Source organism: Epinephelus fuscoguttatus, linkage group LG6 (assembly GCF_011397635.1).
Source record: "Epinephelus fuscoguttatus linkage group LG6, E.fuscoguttatus.final_Chr_v1".
Classification (NCBI taxonomy): Eukaryota; Metazoa; Chordata; class Actinopteri; order Perciformes; family Serranidae; genus Epinephelus; species Epinephelus fuscoguttatus.
Genome location: NC_064757.1, coordinates 31,766,996 through 31,789,906, shown reverse-complemented (window position 1 = coordinate 31,789,906; position 22,911 = coordinate 31,766,996). Strand labels below are relative to the sequence as shown.

Here is a 22,911-nt window from a genome sequence, read left to right as displayed (position 1 = left end):
CCTAAACAAGACTTAACGAGAATTATACAGATACATATGTTCATCTTTTTTTCTCAAGATAACTTTCTTTTTTTTATTAAATAACAATCATTGTACGAAAAACCTACATTGTCCAAGTAGTGGCATGAACATCTTAAAGATCATTATTTTGTAAAAGACACAATACAAAAGCAGGCAAGTCTGAAGAGTCACTAAAAATATAACATGCACACTCTCAGAATCGCACACACGCTGTTGATGACACTTTGTACTGTACGGCGAGGTTTTCAACAACGGTGTTAGAGACACTGAACGGACGGGCAGACAGAAGCAAAGCGCTGTACATGTGGAGGCAAACTGTGCTGCTTTGTCATTCATACATTTACAACATTCTTCTTACAAAGATCATCGACATAATTCACAGTCTTGTGGGATTTCACTCGTGTCCTTCTCTGTTGGATGTAATAACAAAAAAAACCCAACAAAAAACGGGAAGTCCACCCGTGAATATTCTTTCATTTTTGTGCAGTCAGTCCACATGTCCAACTTCTGACCAGGAGTCTTTGTGTGGAGAATTGTGCTGTCAAACATTATTTTACTTTTAAAATGTCAACATCTTCTTGTCATCTTACATAAGGCAGGAATGCAAGTGAGGACGATACATCAGAAAACCCCAAAAGTGTTGTTTCAGGTTGGATTTTTTCTTTCTTTAAAGGAATGGTTTTATTAAATAAGATGATTTGATTTCTTGCCGAGAGTTTGATAAAATTATAGGTAGCACTCTGTGAAGCTACAGCAAGCAGCACGTTAGCTTAGCTCAACACAAAGACTGGAAACAGGGCCAAGCTGCAACCTCTGGGGCTGAAAAATGAAGCCGACGCTGAGGTGCCAAAAACTGCAGTTACTACAATTTTCACTTGAGGCTTTAAAGTTACGCATTATTCAGGGGATGGCCACTGTAAGTTCCCTTTTAACACAGAGATCCCACTACTGCCGCAACAAAAACCCCTTCACAATGCCGGCTTTGGTTTTTTTATACAGACCCAAACAATGCCGGTATTATGCCACCCCGGTGTACGATTTTAGATAGCATGCCATGTTGTCCACCATTTTAGGTACTCTTTGCTAATCTTACTCCTACTGTTACTCTTTTAGGCACTGGTTTTGCTTTTGCTCCTTGAAAACACTTCTAATCTTGTGTATTTGTATATTTTGCCAGATATTTAATACTCTGTTGTTTCTAAAACTGGGCCCAGTGAGTGACCCTGACCCAGAGGAACCCACAGGTTGTTCTGGTTGTTACTGGTTGTGAACGTTTAATTGTGGTTACTGCACTTAGTGTAATTTGAAGGATTCTCTGGCACAAGAATTTCTTTCAGGATAAATACAGTTCTGTTGAACTGAACTGAATTAAATTGAACTGACCTCTTTGTTTTCTCAATGAGCAACATTTTTCTGTTGCTGTTCTTCTTTGAGATAGCTACTAACTGTTGCAGCTGCTTTTTAAATCTGGCAGTAAGTAGCATGTATAACATGTCGTCAAAATGTTACATCACTTCAGTCCTGCCGGCTGTCCTTTTCACACAGATGTAGATTTAGCGCTATTACTACCACTACTGCCTGCTTAAAGGCTAAACAACTATGTCCCCCCCATTCAACAGTTGTACCTTTTATACAGAATGAAGGGGTGGAAAAATGGTGCAAATGTGGTCAGTTCTGGCTCCAAAAAACAAAGATTGCAAAAGCCCAAATGCCAAACTTCAAATCTGGAGTCCACAAACCAATGGGTGCCGTCATGGTAGCTACTTCAGTGCAGTCTATTAACAGGAGGAAATAGTTTGACTAACTCTGTCCAAAGGTAACAAAATCTGCCTACCAGCACCTCTAAAGTTTAATAATTAATCCTTTATTTCCTGTGCATTTAGTCTGTATAAAAATCAAAGTGTAAAACCAACATAATGCTGTTTTACAGGGGGGGTTACCCGCAAATATATGTCCCAAGCAAGCAATGGTCCGGTGCATAATTCCCTGAAATAACACAAATAAAGTTTTAGACTTTGGTTTTTGTATATATTAGAAAAAAAACTGACATCATTTGAGCTTTATGAGGTGCTGGTAAGTGGATTTTGTTACCTTCGGACAAAGCCAGGTGAGCTGATTCCAGTCTTCTTCTATGCAAAGTTAAGCAGCTGCTGGCTGTAGCTACACAAATATAGCCTACACACATCTAACTCTGGGCAAGAAAATGTTTCCAGCAATATCAAACTAGTCCTTTAATTCAATCATGAAATGTCTTTAACATTCAGTCCAAATGGCTGCAGTGAAATAACAGACAGTTGTCTTCATCGGACCACCAACGGAGTGATGATCACAACACAGACAGATTTTCTGTTCACAAGACCTTCAATAATCTTGCAGTGAACTTCTCAACTGAGATAAAATGGAGAGGGTCATTTTTTCCCCTCAAATTCTCAAACAGTAAGGGATAAAGGCACGTAGCTTTTGAGGGCACAACATTTTCTTGGTGGTTTGGTTGGTTTCACATCAACTGTATGGTCTGATGTTGTTCTATTACTTTCCAGGTCAATTTCCCCCAAAAATTCCAAAGGGGCAGTAAATTCAAAACATATGATAAGAGTTTGTGTCTTTGTGCTTTGAGAAACCTTTAAACAGGCACTTCATTAAGACCATATTGTGAGATATTTGTGCTTTAAATTGATTTTGGGCATCAGCTTGTAATCTGAAGGGTAAACAGAAGACAGGACGTCTCATTTTAGGCTCATTCTGCAAAACACTACACCGTGAAACTGTTAAAACCACTCATGAGTAGAGGAATGTCTCTCATTGTGGACTGTATGTAATGACAAGAAGAAGTGATTGTGTCTGAAGACTATTGCTGAAGTGGTCCCACTTCACATGCACACGATACAGCATGTTAAAGTTTTGTGTGTAGGTTGACTGATGGGATGATTTTGAAAAAAGACTCCATGCAGAGGCAGGAATTCAGGAGGAGCAGGATAATCGCTGAAACACATACACTGGGGTTGCTGTCAGCTGATTCTTGGTCACTGTCTTGGTCACAGTTGGGTGGAGGATGTGGTACCTTTGACAGTCTGATGAGCAGATCACATACACGTTGCCCCCTCTGGAAGACATCTGAGCTGCTTCTCAATGATACACCGCAGATACGTATACCTGTAGGTACGAGCAGACAAATGCAGACAGAAAAGAATACGCTGATGAACACAATGACGACTGTGGCCATTAAAGGCAAAACAGAAAAGAGACACAAGTAGATTATATTCAGTATTCTCTTGTACCTTTTCCTCAGTTTCTGCACCTCTCTGTCCTCCTCCTCCTTCAGTTTGGTGATGAAACTCTGCAGGACAGGCATTTCAAACTTGATGTACTGCGCCACCTGGTGGGAGAGAGGAGACATAGAATGAAAACCGCAAAAAAGAGACTAGTGTGGTTAAAAAAACAGGACACGAGAGACAGAGAGCAGGATGGATTTTGTGCCTACGCAGGGTCAAACAACAGGAGTTCATGTTCATGTATCTGTTTTTCAAATGTGTCCATCCACCTCTTATTATGCACATTTTCAATTTGCACATAAAACAGACCTGGATGGAAATGTAAAAAAATTTAAAAAAAAGTTTTTAAGCTTGGGTAGATGGAAAAGTTGGTGTACTGATAATAGGTGAATGCAACTCAGTGCAATGGAAACAGACTCAACGGATAAATGATGACGTTAACACAGGTCTATTCAGCTGACAGGCTTCGGAGCACATCCGGCCCAGATACAATCTCGGAGTGAGGTGCTATACTAGTGAGCAAATAAGTAAACAAAATATTGTTTTGGAAGTAGCACAATGCACAGTACAGATCAGGCAGGATATACAGATCAGTATAGTGACACCTTCACTGATATCTTTTTTTCACAAGTGATGCAGTTCTTAACATGAGAGGGAGATACTAGTAGAGTGAGAGTATCTTATTGCTTACTGTTAGTGCCATTTTTATGGTTCTGTGCATTGATAGCTGTTTTTACTCTGTTTCTGCACTTTGTGATGTGCCTGGGTCAATTAAGTTTTTTACTACATCCTTTTTACATTTGAAAAAATCAGTTGTAACCAGAAGCTAAAAAAGGTTTTAAATAGGCTACTGAAAATGTCTGGCCCATCTAAATTTCTGATTTTTCAAATCCAGCCTAATTGAAATTGATATTGAATAGTTCTGATGAAAGGTCATGATGGTATATCCTCGCACAGGCCACTGCAGGCTTTCTTCATTGTCTCTGGATGGCTTTTAACACGCTTGTACAGACAGGGCTGCTACCAGAACTCTTTCAAGAGCACAGAGCTGTATTATTAGTTGTTCAAAAATCTATTCCTCCACTGTCCAGTGTGTGCTCCGCTATTATACACCCATTGTTCCCCTTCTTTGAGGTTTGACTGGCACTCTTTAATTACATCATCTCGTTGCACACTCTTCCATTTCTAACTGGAGATTTAGCCCCACCTGCTGGTTATCTAAATGAACCAACTCCCAATACTCACATGACAGTAGTGGATGGAAAAGCGCATAGATCTGCATTTTCTGAAAATGTGGTTAAAATTTGCGCTGCATTTGGATGGGAACCTAACTTCTGTGTCCATACATTTGCTCTTTTTGAAGAAGAGGTTAGAACGAATGTGATTATTTACATCATACGTGACTTCTTCTCCCAGGTCTTCCTCCATGAGGAAAACCTTGCAGACCTGCTCACATGGGCCTTGCATGACTCTCAGCAACAGAGGATAGTCAGTCCGCTTCAGCTTCACACGCTCTGAAACATCAATACATCCACAAAAGAATCAGTTAACAGAACAAAAATAACAAATAATAAATACAGTACATAATGCCACATATTCATTAAGAATTCATTCTCTTAACAAACAAGGAATGAACTGAATAATTCACACTCACCTCCACTCGTATGGACGAGGTAGAGCGCAAAATCATCCGGGCTGTTTTCAATTTTAAACTTGTTGAGGAGAACTCGCAGCACCTGAGGTGTTGTCATGCAGCTGTTGATCCGAACATTAGTCACTGAGCCTAAAGCAGGAGTAAACACTGCAGTCTGAGGAAAACAAAAACATTCAAATGTTAATTGAGTTTCCTCTATAACCTTGTGTGTGTATATTTGTGCACAGATACACAGACAGAATCGCTGCCAAATCCAGCATCTGTTTAAAAGTAGCACATAAACTCTCTGAAACTAAAGAAAAGGTACATTATTTTCATACATCTTTTAAGACTTCACTGGCATCACCTTATGGTTGTAGAAGTGTCCGTTTATAGAGAAGCGGTTGCGTCGAATCTTCCTCTGGTCGCTCGGTGACCGTCGCTGGCCCCGTCTCAAGACGCCGGCATCACTCTTTGTCCTGAGGAGCTGAGCGGAGCTCTCACTGTCCTCTGACCAATCAATAATCATTATTGTAAGTTATTATTTGGTGTCTTTAACATGAAAATTAACATGTTGACTTTTCTTTAAATTAAGGAGTGGTGGGAGAAGAACTTTTACTCAAAGGTCCAGTGTGCAGGATTTAGTGACATCTTCTGGCAGAAATGGTAAATAATATTTATAAATATGTTTTCATTAGCTTATAATCACCTGATAATATAACTTTTGTGTTTTTGTTACCCTAGAATAAGCTGTTTATATCTACATACTGAGTGGGTCCTCCTCTACAGAGTCCATCATGTTGTTCTACAGTAGCCCAGAATGGACAAATCAAACACTGGCTCTAGATAATGTCATTTGCGTCGTCCACTGCAGTTCTCCTACATGCCTGGCACTCGGGACAAGTTTCAGTTCTGCAGTCTCACTGCTAGATGCCACTAAATCCCACACACTGGACTTCACATAATCTTCTCATAATAAGTTCACAAAACACTCCTGGAGTTTCTGCAGAAAACAGCGTTGTAGCCAAATCCAGTACAATTGAAGTGAATGGAGACCAGTTTTAAAATGTAAAAAAAAAAGAACACAAAATGTCTCCATACTGCTCCTGTGGTGTAATCCAAGTGTTTGTAAGCCACAACATTCAAATTTGACCCAAAAAGACACCATTTACACCATGTTTTTAGCCTAAATGTCAACTGTAGCCTCTCAGACCTCCTTCGTCCATCTGTCTGAGCTCGTCAGTATATTCCAGCTCAAAGTCCTCAGACATTTTCGTCTTTGTTAAAAGTTTGCAAAGTCAACTGTATGTGAAACAAGTTACTATATCCAAGAAGATCTCTCTCCACTGAATCTCCCGGAGTGTTTTGTGACCTCTTCACCCATTCTCACATCAGCACAGGGGTGAGTAAATATTGAGTGAATTGTCATTTTATAGCTGAACTCTCCCTTTAAGTGCAGTACTCAATTAAATGTACTTAGTTACTGTCCACCACTGAAATTAAAAACTTACAACACCGACTGTTCCTGAAAGAAAGCCATATTTGAGTGCTTGCAATGTGTTAAAAACATTTTTTTTTCACACATTAGTAGACGTCATCCGTACACAAGTAGAAAAAAAAAATACTGTTTCTACATATATTTATCACCATTGTCATATGCATCCTCCTGTAAGGGTTGAAAAGACCTCTTAACAACTCTGGAGGAACTAAAAATAAAGCTTTAATTCCCCCCTCATGCACAGCTGCCATTTTGGAGATGAGAGGTTTCCAGTGATGGCATGTTTATATAAACAGCTCAGGGTTAATTAGAGATTTGGTCCACAGTTAATTTGATCATGATTATGTAATGAAACGTTACTTTTTTCGTCTTAGGATCTGATGAGTCAACACAAACAAGACAAGAAGTATTTTTAGTAATGCAGTTGTTTTTGGACTGATACATGATGTCGTTCACTGGATCCTTGTTAAAGCTGAGAGAGTGATACTCGGTATGTTTAAACTGTTAACAAAGCCACTCACCTTCTTCTTGTTCTACCGCCACACCGTTGCCCTTTGGTTGGTTGTCAGGCGGCGTCACTTCAACTGTGGGCGGGCTCTGCTGTGTCGTCTGTTGACCATCTGTGCTGTTGGGGGAACTTCAATAAAGAAACGAGAGTGAGTCAGTGACGAGGAGACTGCAAAGATACAAACTGTTATTAGATTTAATGGCACTGAAAAACGATTGCTTTGAGGCAAAAATTAGAGGGGTAAGTACACAATAGCGCAGTAAGGCTTTAACTTTTGGGTAGCAACATCACCACAGCAAACACTGTTAGGTGGGTCTTATGATTAGATTTCCTGCCAAGCAGCAGCATTTTGTTGACCTCTAAAACACCACATATAGTACTGTATGTACGTCACTTCCCTGTTAGTTTCAGCTTGTGACAGCTGTTCCTCTTTGTTGCTGTAGCTTGTGGTGTATGAGAGTATTTCCCTTGATATTTAAAGTGTGGCTTCTTTATTTTTTGAGGATCATTCTGTAACTTTCCAGTAATGTTTCAGATGTATTCAAATCCAAAAATTCTAATTTTGGTCGAATTATGTATGTAATAGTCTTTTTCGCCCCCAACTCTTTTTATTGGGGTTTTCAAAGTTAAACAGACCATGGCAGTAGTAAAAAATGAGAACAGAATTTCTGGTACAAAAATATGAAAATATTCTAAAAGTCAAAAGGGCTGGGAAGATTTAGAGAGATGTCAGATTGACCATGTTTAGTGATATTTAAACTATGCTAGTTAGTTTGGGGCAGAATTTGGTGCATCTTCCTTACAGTGCTCTATAAAGGGTTGCCAGATCTGGTAGAATTTGTTTTCACACCTTCTTCAGGAGAATTTAGTCTTTTTCAAATGTAGAGTGCATCACATTCTTCACGAGGGCAGAATGGGCTTCCACCTTAACAATAATATTAACCTACCTGCTAGCAGGGTTACAAATAATAATATGTTATATTGGGAGCTGGTTGACACAAGATTAGAACTTTAATACCATAGAGTCCGGTCTGTGGATCAGGATCCACAGGCCAACCCAGGACGTCTGATGGTGACTGAAAAGTATTTCGCCAATATGTTGTGACTTGGGCGGTGTGTATGTTTCAGTCTTTATGCTATTTTCCTAAGCACCTCTTAAACATTTTCCCCACTTCACCTGACGTGGGTGTCTGCATGATGTCTGGCTATTAGTTCGGTTCCGTGAGTCACACTAAATGATCACGGCAGCAGGTCGACTTGCAACTATCATGTGCTGTGAGGTAAAATTACTGCTTCTCTCAATGGAGTCTGGTGCCTTTAAGAAAGCATAGATAATGGCTTCAGTTACTCATCTAAAAAGAACTTGTCTGACGGCAAGGTAAAGTGATCAAAATAATGTAAACTTAGTGTGCGCTTACACTGTTGTTGACTTTTTTAGGTTGTCTGTGTTTGTAAGAGGCTATAATGAATTTTGTGGGGTTGCAAGAATCAGTGCTGTAACCCAGGGCACCGTTTTTGATAGTTTCAACTGGAAAAACATGGAAAACAATGCAGACGGACCTGCCTGTTAAATTAATTTTAAGAGTGGATTATTTGGACTCTTTGGAGCTCTCTGTGTAAGCATTTGTCTCTATGTTGCTGCTTTGAATACTCGCAATACCCAAACCTGAGAGCTGGACCTGTTTTGTCGCTTTGCAGTTGTGTGATTTAGTAACTTCAAAGTTAAAGTGTTGATGTTACTTTGTTTATTTCCTGTAAGTTATCCTGCCCCTAGCTGTCAGCTGCACGGCCATGAGATCTGTTATCCCTGGAACAAGAATAGTTCCTCTGATGAATGGGATTACAGAGCTGAAAATGGGGCTTCAAGCCTATTGACACAGATTGATCTGTAGTAGCTTTAAGCAAAATCCAAAACTGAGCCACAGATGTGGGTTAAAAGGTTTTCTTTTTCTCTGTGGACCACTGCCAAAAGGATTTATCAAACTGTGGAGATCAATTATTTAGTTTAACCTTATTTTTTTATCAGACAAACTAGACAAAATCTATATCTGCCCCCACTAACCCACTGTGTATCACCATTTCCGGTCAGCAGAGATGTAACTGGATCTGTCTGAACCTCTCACCCTTGACTGTCCAAATTGCAGCCCGAGTGCCAGGACGTCGAGGAGGGGGGCGGCCGGATTCGCTCGTGGTCATCCTGCATCTGTAGCCTGATTGGTCGTCTAAGACCCCAGAAGATATTCAGCAAGCCCTCGATGATCAGCTCCCCCTCTTCCTGTTGGGAGAGAGGAGCTGTGGTCAGTGCGTGTGAGCACACACACACACACACACACACACAATGGGCCTCTATTACTCCTTTGGGATACAGGAATAATGGGTTGGGTATATTAAATTACAAATGACTGACAGTAAAGTAAAAAGGCGACAGGAAGGCTGACAGACAGACAGACAGACAGACAGACAGACAGTAGTGAAGAGTGCTCCTGTTGAAAATGAGGATTAAACATGAGAGTACACACACGCACACACACAGCCGTAAATACCAACCTCTCTGTGTCTGAGCTGTAGATTTTGCCCTTCATAATAAAGGTTGTACGTCTTCAGATGTGAGAGGATGGTTGCCCTGGAGACAGAGATGTTGAATCACTTAAGAGGAAATGCTGTTTAAAGGAGCATGTTGCTAATTTTACATGTTTTTAGCCTGATAATGCATTTATACAGTACGTACTGTATATATCATGTACACTTCACATTACATTTTCCAAAGTATCACATGTGGTTAGATTAGTTAATTCCCACCCTGCTTGAAAATCTACTTATTAAGACTTGAAACATGCAAGAAAAATGTTACTCTGATTAAAAAAATGGTTAAAGGTTCACCATTTGTCTCGATGTGTGAAAGAAATATGATAATATGCTTTTTGATGAGGACATTTGGATCTTGGTGAGAATTTCAGACACAGAATACTATCCTTTATGACAGGACAATTCTGCTGTGTAAGATAAATCCTCTGTCACATTCTTTTTGGATTTGGGGATCACCTTTTCATCAGAGGCTGAAAATTGAATCCAATGTGAGGTGCACTTGAGGCTGGCTCCAAAACACAGTCAGTCCTTATAGACTTCCCGTCTTAAAATCACTAACTTTACAGCAGAAATTAACATGTTTACAGCCCGGTACAAAAAACAATTTCAGTCTCGATAGCTAATTTTAACATTCATGACAACTGTACAGGGGGTGATTTTTTTTTTTATAAGAACCATTTACATTTTATCAAGGCCCAAAGTTACGCATATTTAAGGGCGGGGCTGCTCTAGTGACAGGCTGTCTGTTAGGTGTCGTTACACTCTGTGAGTCGGATCCATCCATCACTCCTCTACAGCTCCAGCCTCTCATCCAAATATGGTCAATTCTGGCTCCAAAAAACCAAGATGGTGAAAGCAGTAGTCCACATGCCAATTAGAGACATTATGGTAACTATGTCGATTATTTATACAGCCTATGGAAATGACCAATATCTGACATCAGTGTGAATGGACCTCTGCTCTAAAACGCCTAACATGTGACTAATAATGTCACACACATGCACATTGGAGAAACAATAAGCATCACATTTGCTTAACAGGTATTTGGGGAAAAATAAATGACACAGCACTGCAAGCTTCATCTCTGGAATGATCACCATAATAGGAAGGTTTGATAACATCATTCTGCGTAATAATTAGCCATGTGCAATGGGCGTTTGTTTTCAGGAAATGGGCTGTCATTGGTCCACGGATTATCAGCCCCTTTTCCTGGTAGCTCTACAGAAAGTGAGGTGTGGGTGTGGCTGTGAGTCAGGAATGGTGGTTCCACGATGTGGAGGGTTTCACAGAGGAACAGTTCATCCAGACCTTGGGGTGTCCAGGGTTAATCCAATATCTCCGTCCTCCCCTCATGACAACACTGTCACAGCATGTAGGTAGGCTATCCCCGTCAGACAGTGCCTGGACGTCGGGCTCTATTGGCTGGCAACTTATCGCCACAGCGGTACAGTTTTGGCAGCCTTCTGTAGTGTTAATGGACTGCTCCGACACTGTATAGTGAATGATCTGCGCCTGTGCTGATAAGTATGTCGTAGAAAAAAAACCGGATGTATGGCAAAACACATGAGTTCTGCATTGCCAGTGATTAAATAAATCACTGATTGGAAAAAAGTTGGATTTTTGTGTCCACACTGCTCTGAAAAAAACTGATCTGTATGACACATGAGCAAAAAAAAGGATTTTGACCACATTTACATGTAATCTGAAGTTTTATAGTGTTTTGAAATCCTGTATGGGCAGGGCATGTCAAGAACTTACATACTGCATACTTGAATTAATCACTAAATGTGTGTATGTATGAAAATTGTCTGCAGTGATGTAACATATGCACATGTTTACAAGACAGAATGCCACACATACCAAAGGTTAATAAAGGGAAAACTAAACTGTTAAGTGCAGGCGTTTGTGTGTGTGTAACAGCGAGGTGTTCAGTCCTTACTTCCTGATGAACTTGTTCTCTCCAATCTGAACCCCGTCCGTTATATCATCCATTCTCAGTCAGCATGAGAGGAGCTGGGAGACAAAGAAGCAACAGAGAGAGAGTTAATAAATTTCATCCATCTGATTCAGTCTCATGACTCCTCATGACCAGCAGCGAGCGACAAGAGGAGCCTGGAGTGGAGGAGAGAGATCACAGGAAGAGGAGGAGGAGGTAAAGCTCCACGCAGTAAACAATAACAGCAGATCATATCTAACTTCCTGTAAATGTTATGCCTCCAAGAGACGAATCAACTCATAGTTAACAGTTAAACCAACACTAGACAATCAAAACATTTGGTGTGTGACGGAGGGAGACAGCTGCTCTCCACACTCTCTTCCTCCTCCTCCTCCTCCTCCTCCTCTTGCCTTCAATATATCTTTTCTTGACTGTCACCCTTTAATTCTCCCCTCATGTCTTTGTGTCTCTGCACACATGCAGCTGTTTAACATGGCACTCAGCCATCACCCTGCAGTTTTCCTTCCCTCTTTGCTGTTTGTGTGTATTTCTCTTTGTGTATCGGCAGAGGAGGCAGTACAGAAGTCTTCGGAAGGAGACGAACAGGTGGAGGACACATGTGCCACCCGGACAGCCAAATCATCTCAGCTGCTTAAACATTTATCTCTGAGCAAGTGATCATACACATAAATCTATTTGTATCTACACACAGAGTAGGTGCAATCTCTCTCTAAAAATTAAATAACTGAGGAAAGAAATAAAAATATTTCAAAGTTCATCCAAGAGGATTCATCTCAAACTACAGACACATGAGTCTGGACATATTATTTTCTCTTTCTATGTGTGTCATGCTTTCACACACAGACAGAAACTGTTTTAAAATTACCAGGTTTAGCTTCCAAACTACAAAAATTCACATTTTTGAGGACCAGTTTTGAGTGTAGGTTATGCATTTTAGATTTTTACCCACACTCTATGGATGGAAATGTCTGTTTGGTGTACTACTTTGGTCCAGATTAAAATATACTAAATTACTGAATACACTACAATTAAATTTGTTTAACACATTCACATGCCTGAAAGGTGAGTCCTGACTGACTTTTAATAGGGTAAACTTCTTTTTAGTGAAATATCTCAACAATAATTGGCTGGATTGCTGTGATAATGTGTGCATATGTTATTGGTGTTGAGGAGGATGAATCCTGATGACTTTGCCTCAAAGATTTAACTTATCCACTACTGGACAGATTCACACAACATGTGGTTGAGACATTCAGTACTGTTATACTCAGTGAGTCATGTGTAGGTTAACTCAGGGTCAACAGTACAATGAAATGTCTTGTAGGAGAGAACGGATCATTTCAGCACTAAAAGCACCTTAATAAAGATAAAATAATAAATATGTGGCAATATGACCTTATCAATTTAGCGATCCCCTGACTTTTCCTCTAGTGCCTTGCCTGGGTCCAGATCTTTGAATCCGCCCACTTTACCAAGTAGACTGATTCATCTTGAGTCACGACATGAAACTGCAGTGTTTCAGCTGAAATGAAAAACAGCCAATCAGCGCCACGGGTGGGAGTAATGCCGTTGTAAAGCTTTTGTCAAGCTGGAATCAATGAGCAGTAATAACAACGATGGCAAGCACTACGGACAAGATCAATGCTGCAATCGAGGCTGATCTAAATCAACATGTCTCCTCAGTATCACCAAACACTGCAATTACTTAAACAGTGTTTCACTCCACTCTTAAAAATTCCCAGCAAAACAGGTATGTTGCAATGGCTAGGTATCAGTGTGGACTTAAAATGTCGTTACTTTCAGGCAGATACATGCGTCTCCAGTGATTGGTTAGGAAAAAATAAATCTCTCTCCCTGCACGGACAACAGTTAGAAAGGACACGATGTCAGACTGAAGACTGAAATGGAGTCGTTGACAGTTTTGTCAGATATCAGGGACTCTAGCATTAACATCAGATCAAAAATTCGAATGTGTCTACTGACTCAGTAGGCCTACTTGCTGAACTAATGACACTTGTAGAAAGACGCTGTCTAACTTGCAATTTCTGTTGGTTTTTCCAAAGGAATTCTGTTTTCAATTCAGTCAAGAACACTCATTTGTCCAAGATTCTAAAATGGTACAGATTTATAGATGACTTCTCCTGTATTTATGATGGAAGACCTGATGAATGCAAGGTTAACAATAAGAATTTAAGCATCTGTTCTCGAGAAAATACCTGTCAAATGTAATTTTTTGGGGGGGTATGTTTAGGATTGTCACTAAGCTGTCTTCTATGTAAAATGTTGATTGTGATGAACTTACTGATGTTTGATACTGATGTCTTCCTTATGCACGTGGGTAATGTGACTAAATTCCAAACCCACAGCCACTCCTACTTACTGTAAGATGGCTTCTCTTAGTCTGATAAAGGTCTAGTCACCAAAACGTTGCAGCAGCATTAAAATAATTGCAAAGCTTGCAAGTTAGACAGTGTGCTGGAGTCTTTTCTACAAGTTTTATTCTTCTCGTCCCTCTCCTACGCACCTGTTTGTGCTAAGTATTCCATTTTTGGAACTGATGACACTCCCATCAGCCTCAGCTGTACTTTCTGTTGAGTGCTAATTAGCAAATGTTAGCATGCTAGCAGGCTAATCTCAAATGGCAACCCTGCTAAATAATACCTGCAAAATCACATGCTAACATTAATGTTGTAAGCATGTTAGCATTTAGCTGTAGAGTGGACTTTAAAGTCTTGTTTGTATATTTTTCTTACAATTCCGGGCTTCTATTGGTTTCAATTAATTTCTGTATTTATTTAGCAGTGTTTAAAAGCCAGTCTGTATCACTTTTTACATGTTATATTATTGTTGTTACAGTTAAATGGCAGATTTCATAACTCTCATGGCTCTCTTCTAACACAGCCAGTGCCTCGACAACAGATCAACTAACAAAGTATAATACTATAAGTCATAGAGAAATACTGTTCCTGCCAATAAATGTGGTATAAATATCACTTACAAGACTACAAGTGATCTTACCGTAGTGAAGACTGTGTGATGTTGTTGAGTCACCAGAAAAAGGGAGCAGCTGATGTGGAGAGACAGAGAGAGACAAGGAGTGAAAGGTTAAGGCCAGCAGACTCTGTAGGTATCCTCAGGTCGCTCAGGTGTCGGTTTCAAACGTCTTTTCTTGCGAGTGTGACAGCGAGCAGTCAAGGAAGAAGTGGGGGCGTTTAAAGGAAGGGCTCCCCTTCCGCTAAATCACTTCCTCCTTTACTCAGTCAGTCACACAGGAAACTGACACTAACCCTGACACGGCCCAAAACTTCCTCAATTCAAACAGCATGGATGAGTTATCATGCACACCCAAACAAACGATTACACACACACACACACACACACACACACACACACACACACATATGGGCATGGCTAGAAAAACTGATAAGGCTAATTAAGTTTCCTGATCTTAACACTCTGATCAGACATATACCAAAACACTTTTAACAAAGATGCTCAAAACCTGACAAGCACAGTAATGTAGCAGCTTTAAACACACAGTACTGTCCAACAACCTGAGCCTGTCAATCTGAAATAAATGTGTTCAGTTATTGTGGCCTGATTAAATATTAAACACCAATCAGCCTGGCCCACATGCCAGGGTCTATCAATATTTCAGCACCTATATTAGCTCTGTCAAGCGCTCAAAAGCTCAACCATTCAGCACCACAATCGAAATCATTAGCCTTTAATACCGTGGTCATGGTCAAAGGCATCTGTGCTCATGGACTCATTAGTGGGTGATGCCAGCGGTCTGAGACAGACATACGACCAGCTGTCAAACCAAGACAATGATGTAATTGTATGTCACAGACCAACATGAACTTTAAGTCAACTACGTAGATGAGCATCTGATAACGCAATTGATCTGTCCCTGATGTTACATCAGGAAATAAAAATCAAATCAGACTTTTAACCTTTAAAGCTGCTGCTAAATGTGCACCCTGTTTAGTGTTTGCTGCTGGGCTCAGGCTGGATGAATGTGTGTTTTTGACTGTGTCCAAAGGGAATTTAAATGATTTTCTTCAGCTCCACATCTCATGTGACAGAGCTGAGATATTTCAGTGAAATGCTGATGTTGTGATATCAGACAAGATATTGTCTAAGGGTCTGTGTTTATTGTAATACTGTGACAAAGCTTTGTCTCTCCCTGCTGTAAAGGCTGCATTAAAGTTAAACAGGCAGAGTATCATTTGAAACATTTCAACACAGGCACCACTGACACTAAAACATATATTTTCAATACCTTTCTTTTAAACCTAAGAAAAAAAGGTGTCAAATGTTTGATGATATCCAAACACAAGCAGCTATAAAATAACTGTGGTTACCTAAAAATGTCAAAATATGTTCCGGAACTATCTCATGAAAAAAATAAGCAAACACGACTGTGAATCTGACCAGACGTTCGATGCCAGTACAAAAAGGTATTGATGTCCAATACCCAGTTCCAGGAACATAACCAGAAATTTAGAGATGCTAAGGTCATGAGTTAAAATAATGCAACCCCTCTTTCCCAGACAACAAAAATAAAATATCAGAAGTATTTCTTATTATTTATTCAGTTATCTGTTTGATTTATTTTCTGTATTGTTTTTCCAACATTAAGGTTTAAATACTGTTGTTGTCTGGTGAAGACGCACTGAATCTTTCTTTTTATTTTGTTGGTCTGAAAGAACAAAAATCAAAATATATTGAGCCTAAAAATGAAGGAATCAGGTTATTAAAATCCCTAAGTTTCTCGAGAAAATAGTATGGATGTGACCTCAGTGTCGTCAGTAGAGCTGCGATGATTAATCGATTAGTTGTCACAATTGTTGACTAATTTGATAAGTAATTTATCAGTTTGAAACACTTTTCAAAGAAAAAAAAAGCCCAAAATCTCTGAGTTCATCTTCTTAAGTGTAAATATTTTGTATTTTCTTTAACCATCTATGACAGTAAGCTATTTTTTTGTGTTGTGGAAAAAACAAGTCAATTCCTTGGCATTTGGGAAACACTGATCAACATTTTTTTTTTTTTACCATTTTCTGAAATTTTATAAACCAAACAACCTGTAGAAAAGAATCCCGCACACTATCTACATTGCAAAAATAATAATTTTAATGCTAATGTGACTAGACGTTCCGTAATGTTTCGCCGCAGCATTAAAGTCGTTATTTTTGCAAGTCAGACAGTATGCAGGAGACTTTTCTACAAGTTTTATTCATCTCGTCCCTCACCTACGCACCTGATTGGAAATAGATGTGCAAAGTATTCCTTTGTTTTTATAGACCAAACAACCAACAAGTCAATAGATGACAGATTAATCAGCAATAACAATAATCGTGAGAGGTGGGTGATTTGTTTTTTTCTACCTCTCTGGAAAACCACATCATTTACGTTTTTGTCAAAGGCCATCTTACAAACCTAGTCTGTATTGGAAATAATGCCTCAAAATATTTTGCTGTATTGATATTAAAATTACATTTTTGTCAGTATTTTCCAGCTCTACAACAGCGGACCATGTTTTCTTTAAATTAAGGAAAGCATACTGACAAACTACAGGTTATGTGGCCTTCACAAAGCAACAAAAAAAAACCACCCACAAACTTCAGTCTTGACCTTTAGTGCACCATATTCAGCGTCTTCTCAAGATTACAGCCTATAAAATTGTTTTAATTACCTTGACGTTTAACCAAACCAGTGATAGCTGTCATTACCAGAGGACCTTGGCTCTGTGGAAATTATCTGTGTTGACATTTACACAGCAGAAAACAGCTGTCTCCGCTTTTTGTTTTGAAGCCAACAGCAGCATGTATATGCAGCCAGACTGACCCACAGCTGACCCAGTCCATGTTTAAGATCATGGAGCTCTGTCTGTCCAAATGCTGACCTCAGTGACTCCCCTGTGCCTCATTACAACGCCAGACAATTTCTCTGTATGTTTATGTCTCATTCGCCTTCTTCCTCTCAGTTGTTTCATTCCACAGTCCAATTTTTCTGATTAGGGAATTCTTTCCTCTCTACTGTCTGGACTGTTTTTCCCATTCAGCTTTCTCCTCTGTCTCCTTTAAGATTCCCTTGCGAAAGACTAGAAGCCATCCGCCATGCTATTAAAACTCATGACCACAACTTCCTGACTTGCCTCCCCTCTCCACTCTCCTTCTCTCCCTTTCATTGACACACACACGCATGCTTGTTTTCTGCCCTCTTGCCCTCTTGCCTCTGTACCTCCTCTGTCAAAGTCTTGGGCTGAAATGGACGATGAATGGCTCCAAAACCTCCTCCTGTCTGCTTTCAAACCCACCTCCCCTGCCTCAAGCCTCCACATTACTACAGCTCTGCCTCACTATTGTCACCATTGTCATAGCAACACCAAAAACATCTAAGCTCCAGAAACTATCCCACAACACAGAGCCAAAAATAGTGTTTGTCTCTTCTGCTCCATGTCAGGCGTACTGGGGTTGTCAAAAACATGGCAAGAGTCTAAATATGGATTTTAGATTCTCCAGATCAAGCTGAAACTATTTGTGCCCCTTTGTTGACTGTACCAGATACATTTGTTGATCTATCTGCAGCTATTTTGATTAACAATTAATCATTCCAGTTGTTTTTCCAAGCCCCCCAAAAAATCACTGGTTTAAGCTTTTTAACCCTGAATATTTTCTGGTGTTTGTAGTCTTCTATAATGGTAAACTAAATATTTTTGGACTGTTTAGTCACACAAAAGAAAATATTTTAAAGAGACAGTTGACCCCAAAATTAAAAACACATATTTTTTCCTCACACCTGCAGTGCTATTTAGAAATCTAGATTGTTTTAGTGCAAGTTGCAGAGTGTTGGAGATATCAGCCATAGAGATGTCTGCCTTCTCTCCAATATAAGGGAACAAGATCACTGCACAGAAGGTAACATGCACCTACTCATGGACGAGAGCCTCGTGCTTGCGACAGTGCGAGATGTAAACGCTTTTGGCTTCCCCTTCGGCGGTAGATGCACATTTCCCTCTACACCAACACATTCTCACTCTGACCTCGTCACATATTGACGTGCTTGGTCATGGACTTTCCACGTCCAGATAAAATGTACAAGGTGCCCTGGGTGCATTGGTTGTTGACATTCTGGGACACCGTGTCAAGTTCTGCCTCTTACATGCATTGTCTTCTTTCAAGATACACTTCTGTTTTCACAGGACATTTAATGTTTGCATACGGTCTCTTTCAAAATAAATGCAGTATGTCGGTACAACAACACACATGGTTGGGTTTAGGCAACAAAAACACATGGTTAGGTTTAGGGAAAAAGTAGTCTCTATATACAGACCCTACATTCAGCGAATGTAGAGTCTGTAGGCAAACCCTGGAGATCTTGCCTCTGGAAGAAGAGCGGAAGAGCCCTGGTTTCCAGTTGTAGGCTGTTGTAGTCTGCGTGATATTGACTAATCACGTTTGAGCCAACTGCAGTTGTTGCCAGGTTAAATGGTCTGTGCGGTGAACTAACGAGGCTGAACATAATTGGTGTCACTGCAAACTCTGAATCTATCGCAATGGTTCAGCATATTTACTTATATATAAACGGAAGTCGGAAACGGAAATTCTCCTCCTCCACCCAAATCAAACCAGAATGCCAAAAAATCGGGGGTCTGCCCCCAGAGGCTGTATCGCCGTCTGCTGGAAGTCAGACGCCGAATACAGCTGATGGGTTCCGAGAATGGGGAAAAAGAACAGGGTTTGACTTTAGAATCTTATGGGGTGCAAACACTGCTCTCTCAGGTGAAAGTTAGTGTCTGTTTAACCCATCCACCACCCCTCCTGCCTGCACTACTTGGACTTTTGCCACTTAACTTTCGTCCCACTGCGTATCCCCCTGATGCTGCCGGGCACTGTTAAATTTTAATGGAAACTGTCCACAAATCATGCCAATGTTAAAGGTCGCCTTTTTTGGTTGGTTTCTGATGCCACAAGTCACTGCCCAAGCGCCGAATTATGACGACTTCAGAATGAGACCGGGCTCTCTACACAGTGATACGGTTGGTGGGTGTAATTTCGTAGAAAGAAAATAGTTCCTACATGAAACTGCTCACAACAAGGTCTGTGGATTATCTTGAGTAACCGGGTCATGATTTTTGGGAAGAGACATTGCTGTTGAGTTTTTCAAGTATATTTTTTTTTAACACTTTGAGCACCACAAGCTGAGTGCCATCTAGTTCCCTCATATTGGAGAGAAGGCAGACATCTCTATGGCTGATATCTCCAATACTCTGCAACTCACACCAAAACAATCTAGGCTGATAAATAGCACTAGAGGTACAAGGAAAAATATGTATGTTTGATTTTGGGGTGAATTGTCTCTTTAAGATTTCACTTTAGGCTCTTTCTTTTCCTATCAGAAATTTTATGGACCAAACAATTGCATCCTTAGTTGACTCTATATTTCATTTAAGACTGACACTTCACTCTGTTATAGTTTTAGATAGGTGGACCTCATAAACTATTAACTGCTAGTGCAACAGTTCTGCAAATAATCCTACCAATGATGTTCAGTTTATGATTTAGGGTTTAAATTCAACTTTATGATCATTTTGGAGTCTGCTGTTGACTTGCATTGTTTTCAATACTTTGTCCACATCAGTGCAGGTTGGCAAAATATCAGAAACTACCATACAGTTTAATTAACACCTCTCTAAAACAGTTTCAACAAACACACTGAGCATTATAAGCTTCATAAAGGTAGGACTTTATGCAGGGCTGTTGTATTAACCAGCATTACTTTAGCTATGTGTGCTTAATAAACTGGCAGCTGAGTGTGCATCACAAGCCAAAACATTATTCATTTTTGGCAGAGGGTCCGTCCTAGCCAGCCTTGTGTGTGCTGAGAGGAATCTTAACTATCTACTGCTTGTTATGTAACCTGTTTTAATGACACATAGCTGCACACACACTCCCTGCTGGAGACTAAATGTAATAAAATACGGATTTTCTATCATTTTCAGCTCAAGATTTAGGCTGAGCCTTCATGTGAAGTGCCACGGAGCATGCCTATCACCACCGCATGTGATTTAAATACACCACACACGCCTCATATTCGGATTATTAGTCCATACATGTGTCGCCTGTGCTTTTACAAAATCAATATGTGTGCTAATTTTGCATTAAATGTTGTCAAAACATTTCTAAGTCTTGTTTTTGTGGAGACAATCACGCTATCAAACTACACGTCGCGACATCAACCATCATCACGATCAGCCCACTTAGCTACAGCGACCCTTCTGTCTGATTCATACCGACTTTTGGAGATCCTATCTCGGCTCACCAAACCCGAGGGACGGCAGGCTCTCCGGTTCTCCGGATCTCCTCTTCCACCACCTCCTCCCGTCGCTCCTCTTCTTCTCCGTTACGGCTGCACTGTCCGTTAACGGTTAACTCCTCCTCGGTCAACTCGTTCGCTCTCCTGCCGTTGGAAACAATCACTGGGGCGCGTGCATCTAGGACCAGCAGGAGAGGGAGAGGGAGGAGGAGGAGAGCGCGAGGGGTCCATCTGCTGTGGCGGAGCTCGCGGCACAGCTGCGTCGGGGGGCTCCGGCCGGGAGCCAATCAGAGCGCGACCCTGACGTCCCTTTGTTCGCGCTGCGTGAGGGGATGAATGAAAACATGAAAACAATAGGAGAGCCGAGCATGCGCACATCACCTGTCCGGTGAAGATTAAAGTTTATTTTTCAGGTATTTATTTTTTCTTTCTTTCTTTCTTTCTTTTTTTTTTTTTTTTTTTTTACTGAGTTTTAGAAGTTACATGTCATACTCTGCCGACCCTCCACCCCCACACAAATAAATATGAATAAATAAATAAATTTAAAAAATGTATTTGGATTGCTAGTCTCATAAATTTGACAAAAATGTCTTGTCTTAATTTATTTTTGACTCAAAAAATATTGTCATAATTTTAAACATGTTTTTTCTGCAATAAGATACTGTACTTATCAGACAAGAAGGTTTGACTTGTTTTTTTTTTTTTCTAATTTTAATTTTATTCTTTATTTTATTTATTTATTTTATATCATGACCCTCCCCAGAGCTACAGATATTTTCCCCTTGAGCCAACCTGAGTGACTGGGGAATATGCATGACCCTCCCCTCCACCATTAATAACCATATTTCACAGTTTCTGGCTCTGATTAATGTTCTGATTTTGAAGATTTTTCAGGAAAACATGCCTCTAAAACCCACATGCAGGATTCGGGGCTCTGAGGATATTCAAATATTAATACAAAATATGACCATTTAAAGTTAAATGTCCCTGCCATAAGCCAAATTGAAAAAACATAACTCCCTCCACAAGTGCTTAAAATTATTGGAAGTGCCTCCCATGTTTTGCACCACCTCCCCCACGCTCATGTGTAGTGAACAGTCCCTAACAAGAGAAAACAGAGTCTTGTTGGAGCTGATGGTTACAGCTTAAGATGAAAAAAAAAAAAAAATCAGTGTGGCAGATGGGAGTTGTCTAAACATATTTAATAGAGCTGCAACATTAGTCGACTAGTCAATCATAAGAAAATTAATCAACTATTCTGATAATTATTTTTTAAGCAATAATGACAAATATTTGTTGGTTCCAGCTTCTCGTGTGAGGATTTGCTACTTGCTTTTATCCTATTTGCTGATATCCAAATCCATTGATAGATTTAAGGGCATTATAAAGAATGTGGTGATAGAGACATGTGCTTGATTTTCTTGAGAGGCCACTATGGATGAAGTTGTTGATTCACTGTGAATTTTTGTATTATATGTTGTATTTGTTGCATTTTAAATCTGTTTTGATTGGCTGCTGCCTTGGCGAGGTCTCTCTTGCAAAATTTTCAATCTCAGTGGGACTTCCTGGTTAAATAAAGGTTAAGAAAAAAATAAATTTAAAAAATATATTAAACATTTTGATTTTGGACTGTTCATTGGATAAAACAAGCAATTTAAGAACGTGAATTTAGGTTGTGGGGAGTTGTGATGCTGATTGTTACTTCTATATGATGTTTCAGAGACTTAAATGATTAAACGATAATGAAAATAATCTTATGTTGCAGCCCTATTATTACACTAATTCACACTCTGTGCATTATGTTTGGGATCAGCAGAAATAATTCATTTCTTAAAACTAGATTTTACAGAAAAACCCTCATTTTCAAGAGAGCAGGACCCATATCAACGCACCTACTGCATTTGTCGTTATTGTGCGTTAGTAGTGAATATTCCCAAACAGCATTACAATAATTTTCATGTCCATAAACCAATCACCAAACAGAGTAGCTGGGGCAGTTGCTGCTTTGCCTGGTTTGTAATCCATCTTTAGCTGCATGATAAAGTCGTCCTTATTATTTCTTCATTTAACTTCATTCTTATGTATCAGGACACCTGCTTGGATTTTGATGGC

General features: G+C 39.9%; 1 protein-coding gene across 2 annotated transcripts; it reads right to left on the bottom strand.

Annotated features, from left to right (window-relative positions):
- Nucleotides 1–59: 59 nt before the first annotated feature.
- On the bottom strand, nucleotides 60–21,102 carry rassf2b (Ras association domain family member 2b). 2 transcript variants are annotated; one of them, XM_049579016.1, is made up of 11 exons: nucleotides 20,806–21,102; nucleotides 14,494–14,542; nucleotides 11,458–11,531; nucleotides 9,480–9,555; nucleotides 9,056–9,207; nucleotides 6,946–7,061; nucleotides 5,294–5,436; nucleotides 4,948–5,101; nucleotides 4,686–4,807; nucleotides 3,300–3,397; nucleotides 60–3,174 (listed from the first exon to the last, which is right to left on the bottom strand). In XM_049579016.1, the coding sequence occupies exons 3-11, from the start codon at nucleotides 11,508–11,510 to the stop codon at nucleotides 3,105–3,107; spliced, it is 984 nt and encodes a 327-aa protein (XP_049434973.1). In that variant the 5' UTR covers nucleotides 11,511–11,531; nucleotides 14,494–14,542; nucleotides 20,806–21,102; the 3' UTR covers nucleotides 60–3,104. The 2 variants fall into 2 exon arrangements, with proteins under 2 accessions (XP_049434973.1, XP_049434972.1); XM_049579015.1 differs by having other exon boundaries at nucleotides 20,777–21,100.
- Nucleotides 21,103–22,911: the final 1,809 nt, after the last annotated feature.

Excerpts from the sequence above, each read along its gene's own strand:
- rassf2b (XM_049579016.1), bottom strand. The coding sequence starts at position 11,510 with ATGGATGATATAACGGACGGGGTTCAGATTGGAGAGAACAAGTTCATC. Across the intron at positions 5,102-5,293 it reads GACACTTCTACAACCATAAG|ACTGCAGTGTTTACTCCTGC; the intron begins GTGATGCCAGTG and ends TGTTTTCCTCAG. Across the intron at positions 4,808-4,947 it reads CCTCGTCCATACGAGTGGAG|AGCGTGTGAAGCTGAAGCGG; the intron begins GTGAGTGTGAAT and ends TTGATGTTTCAG.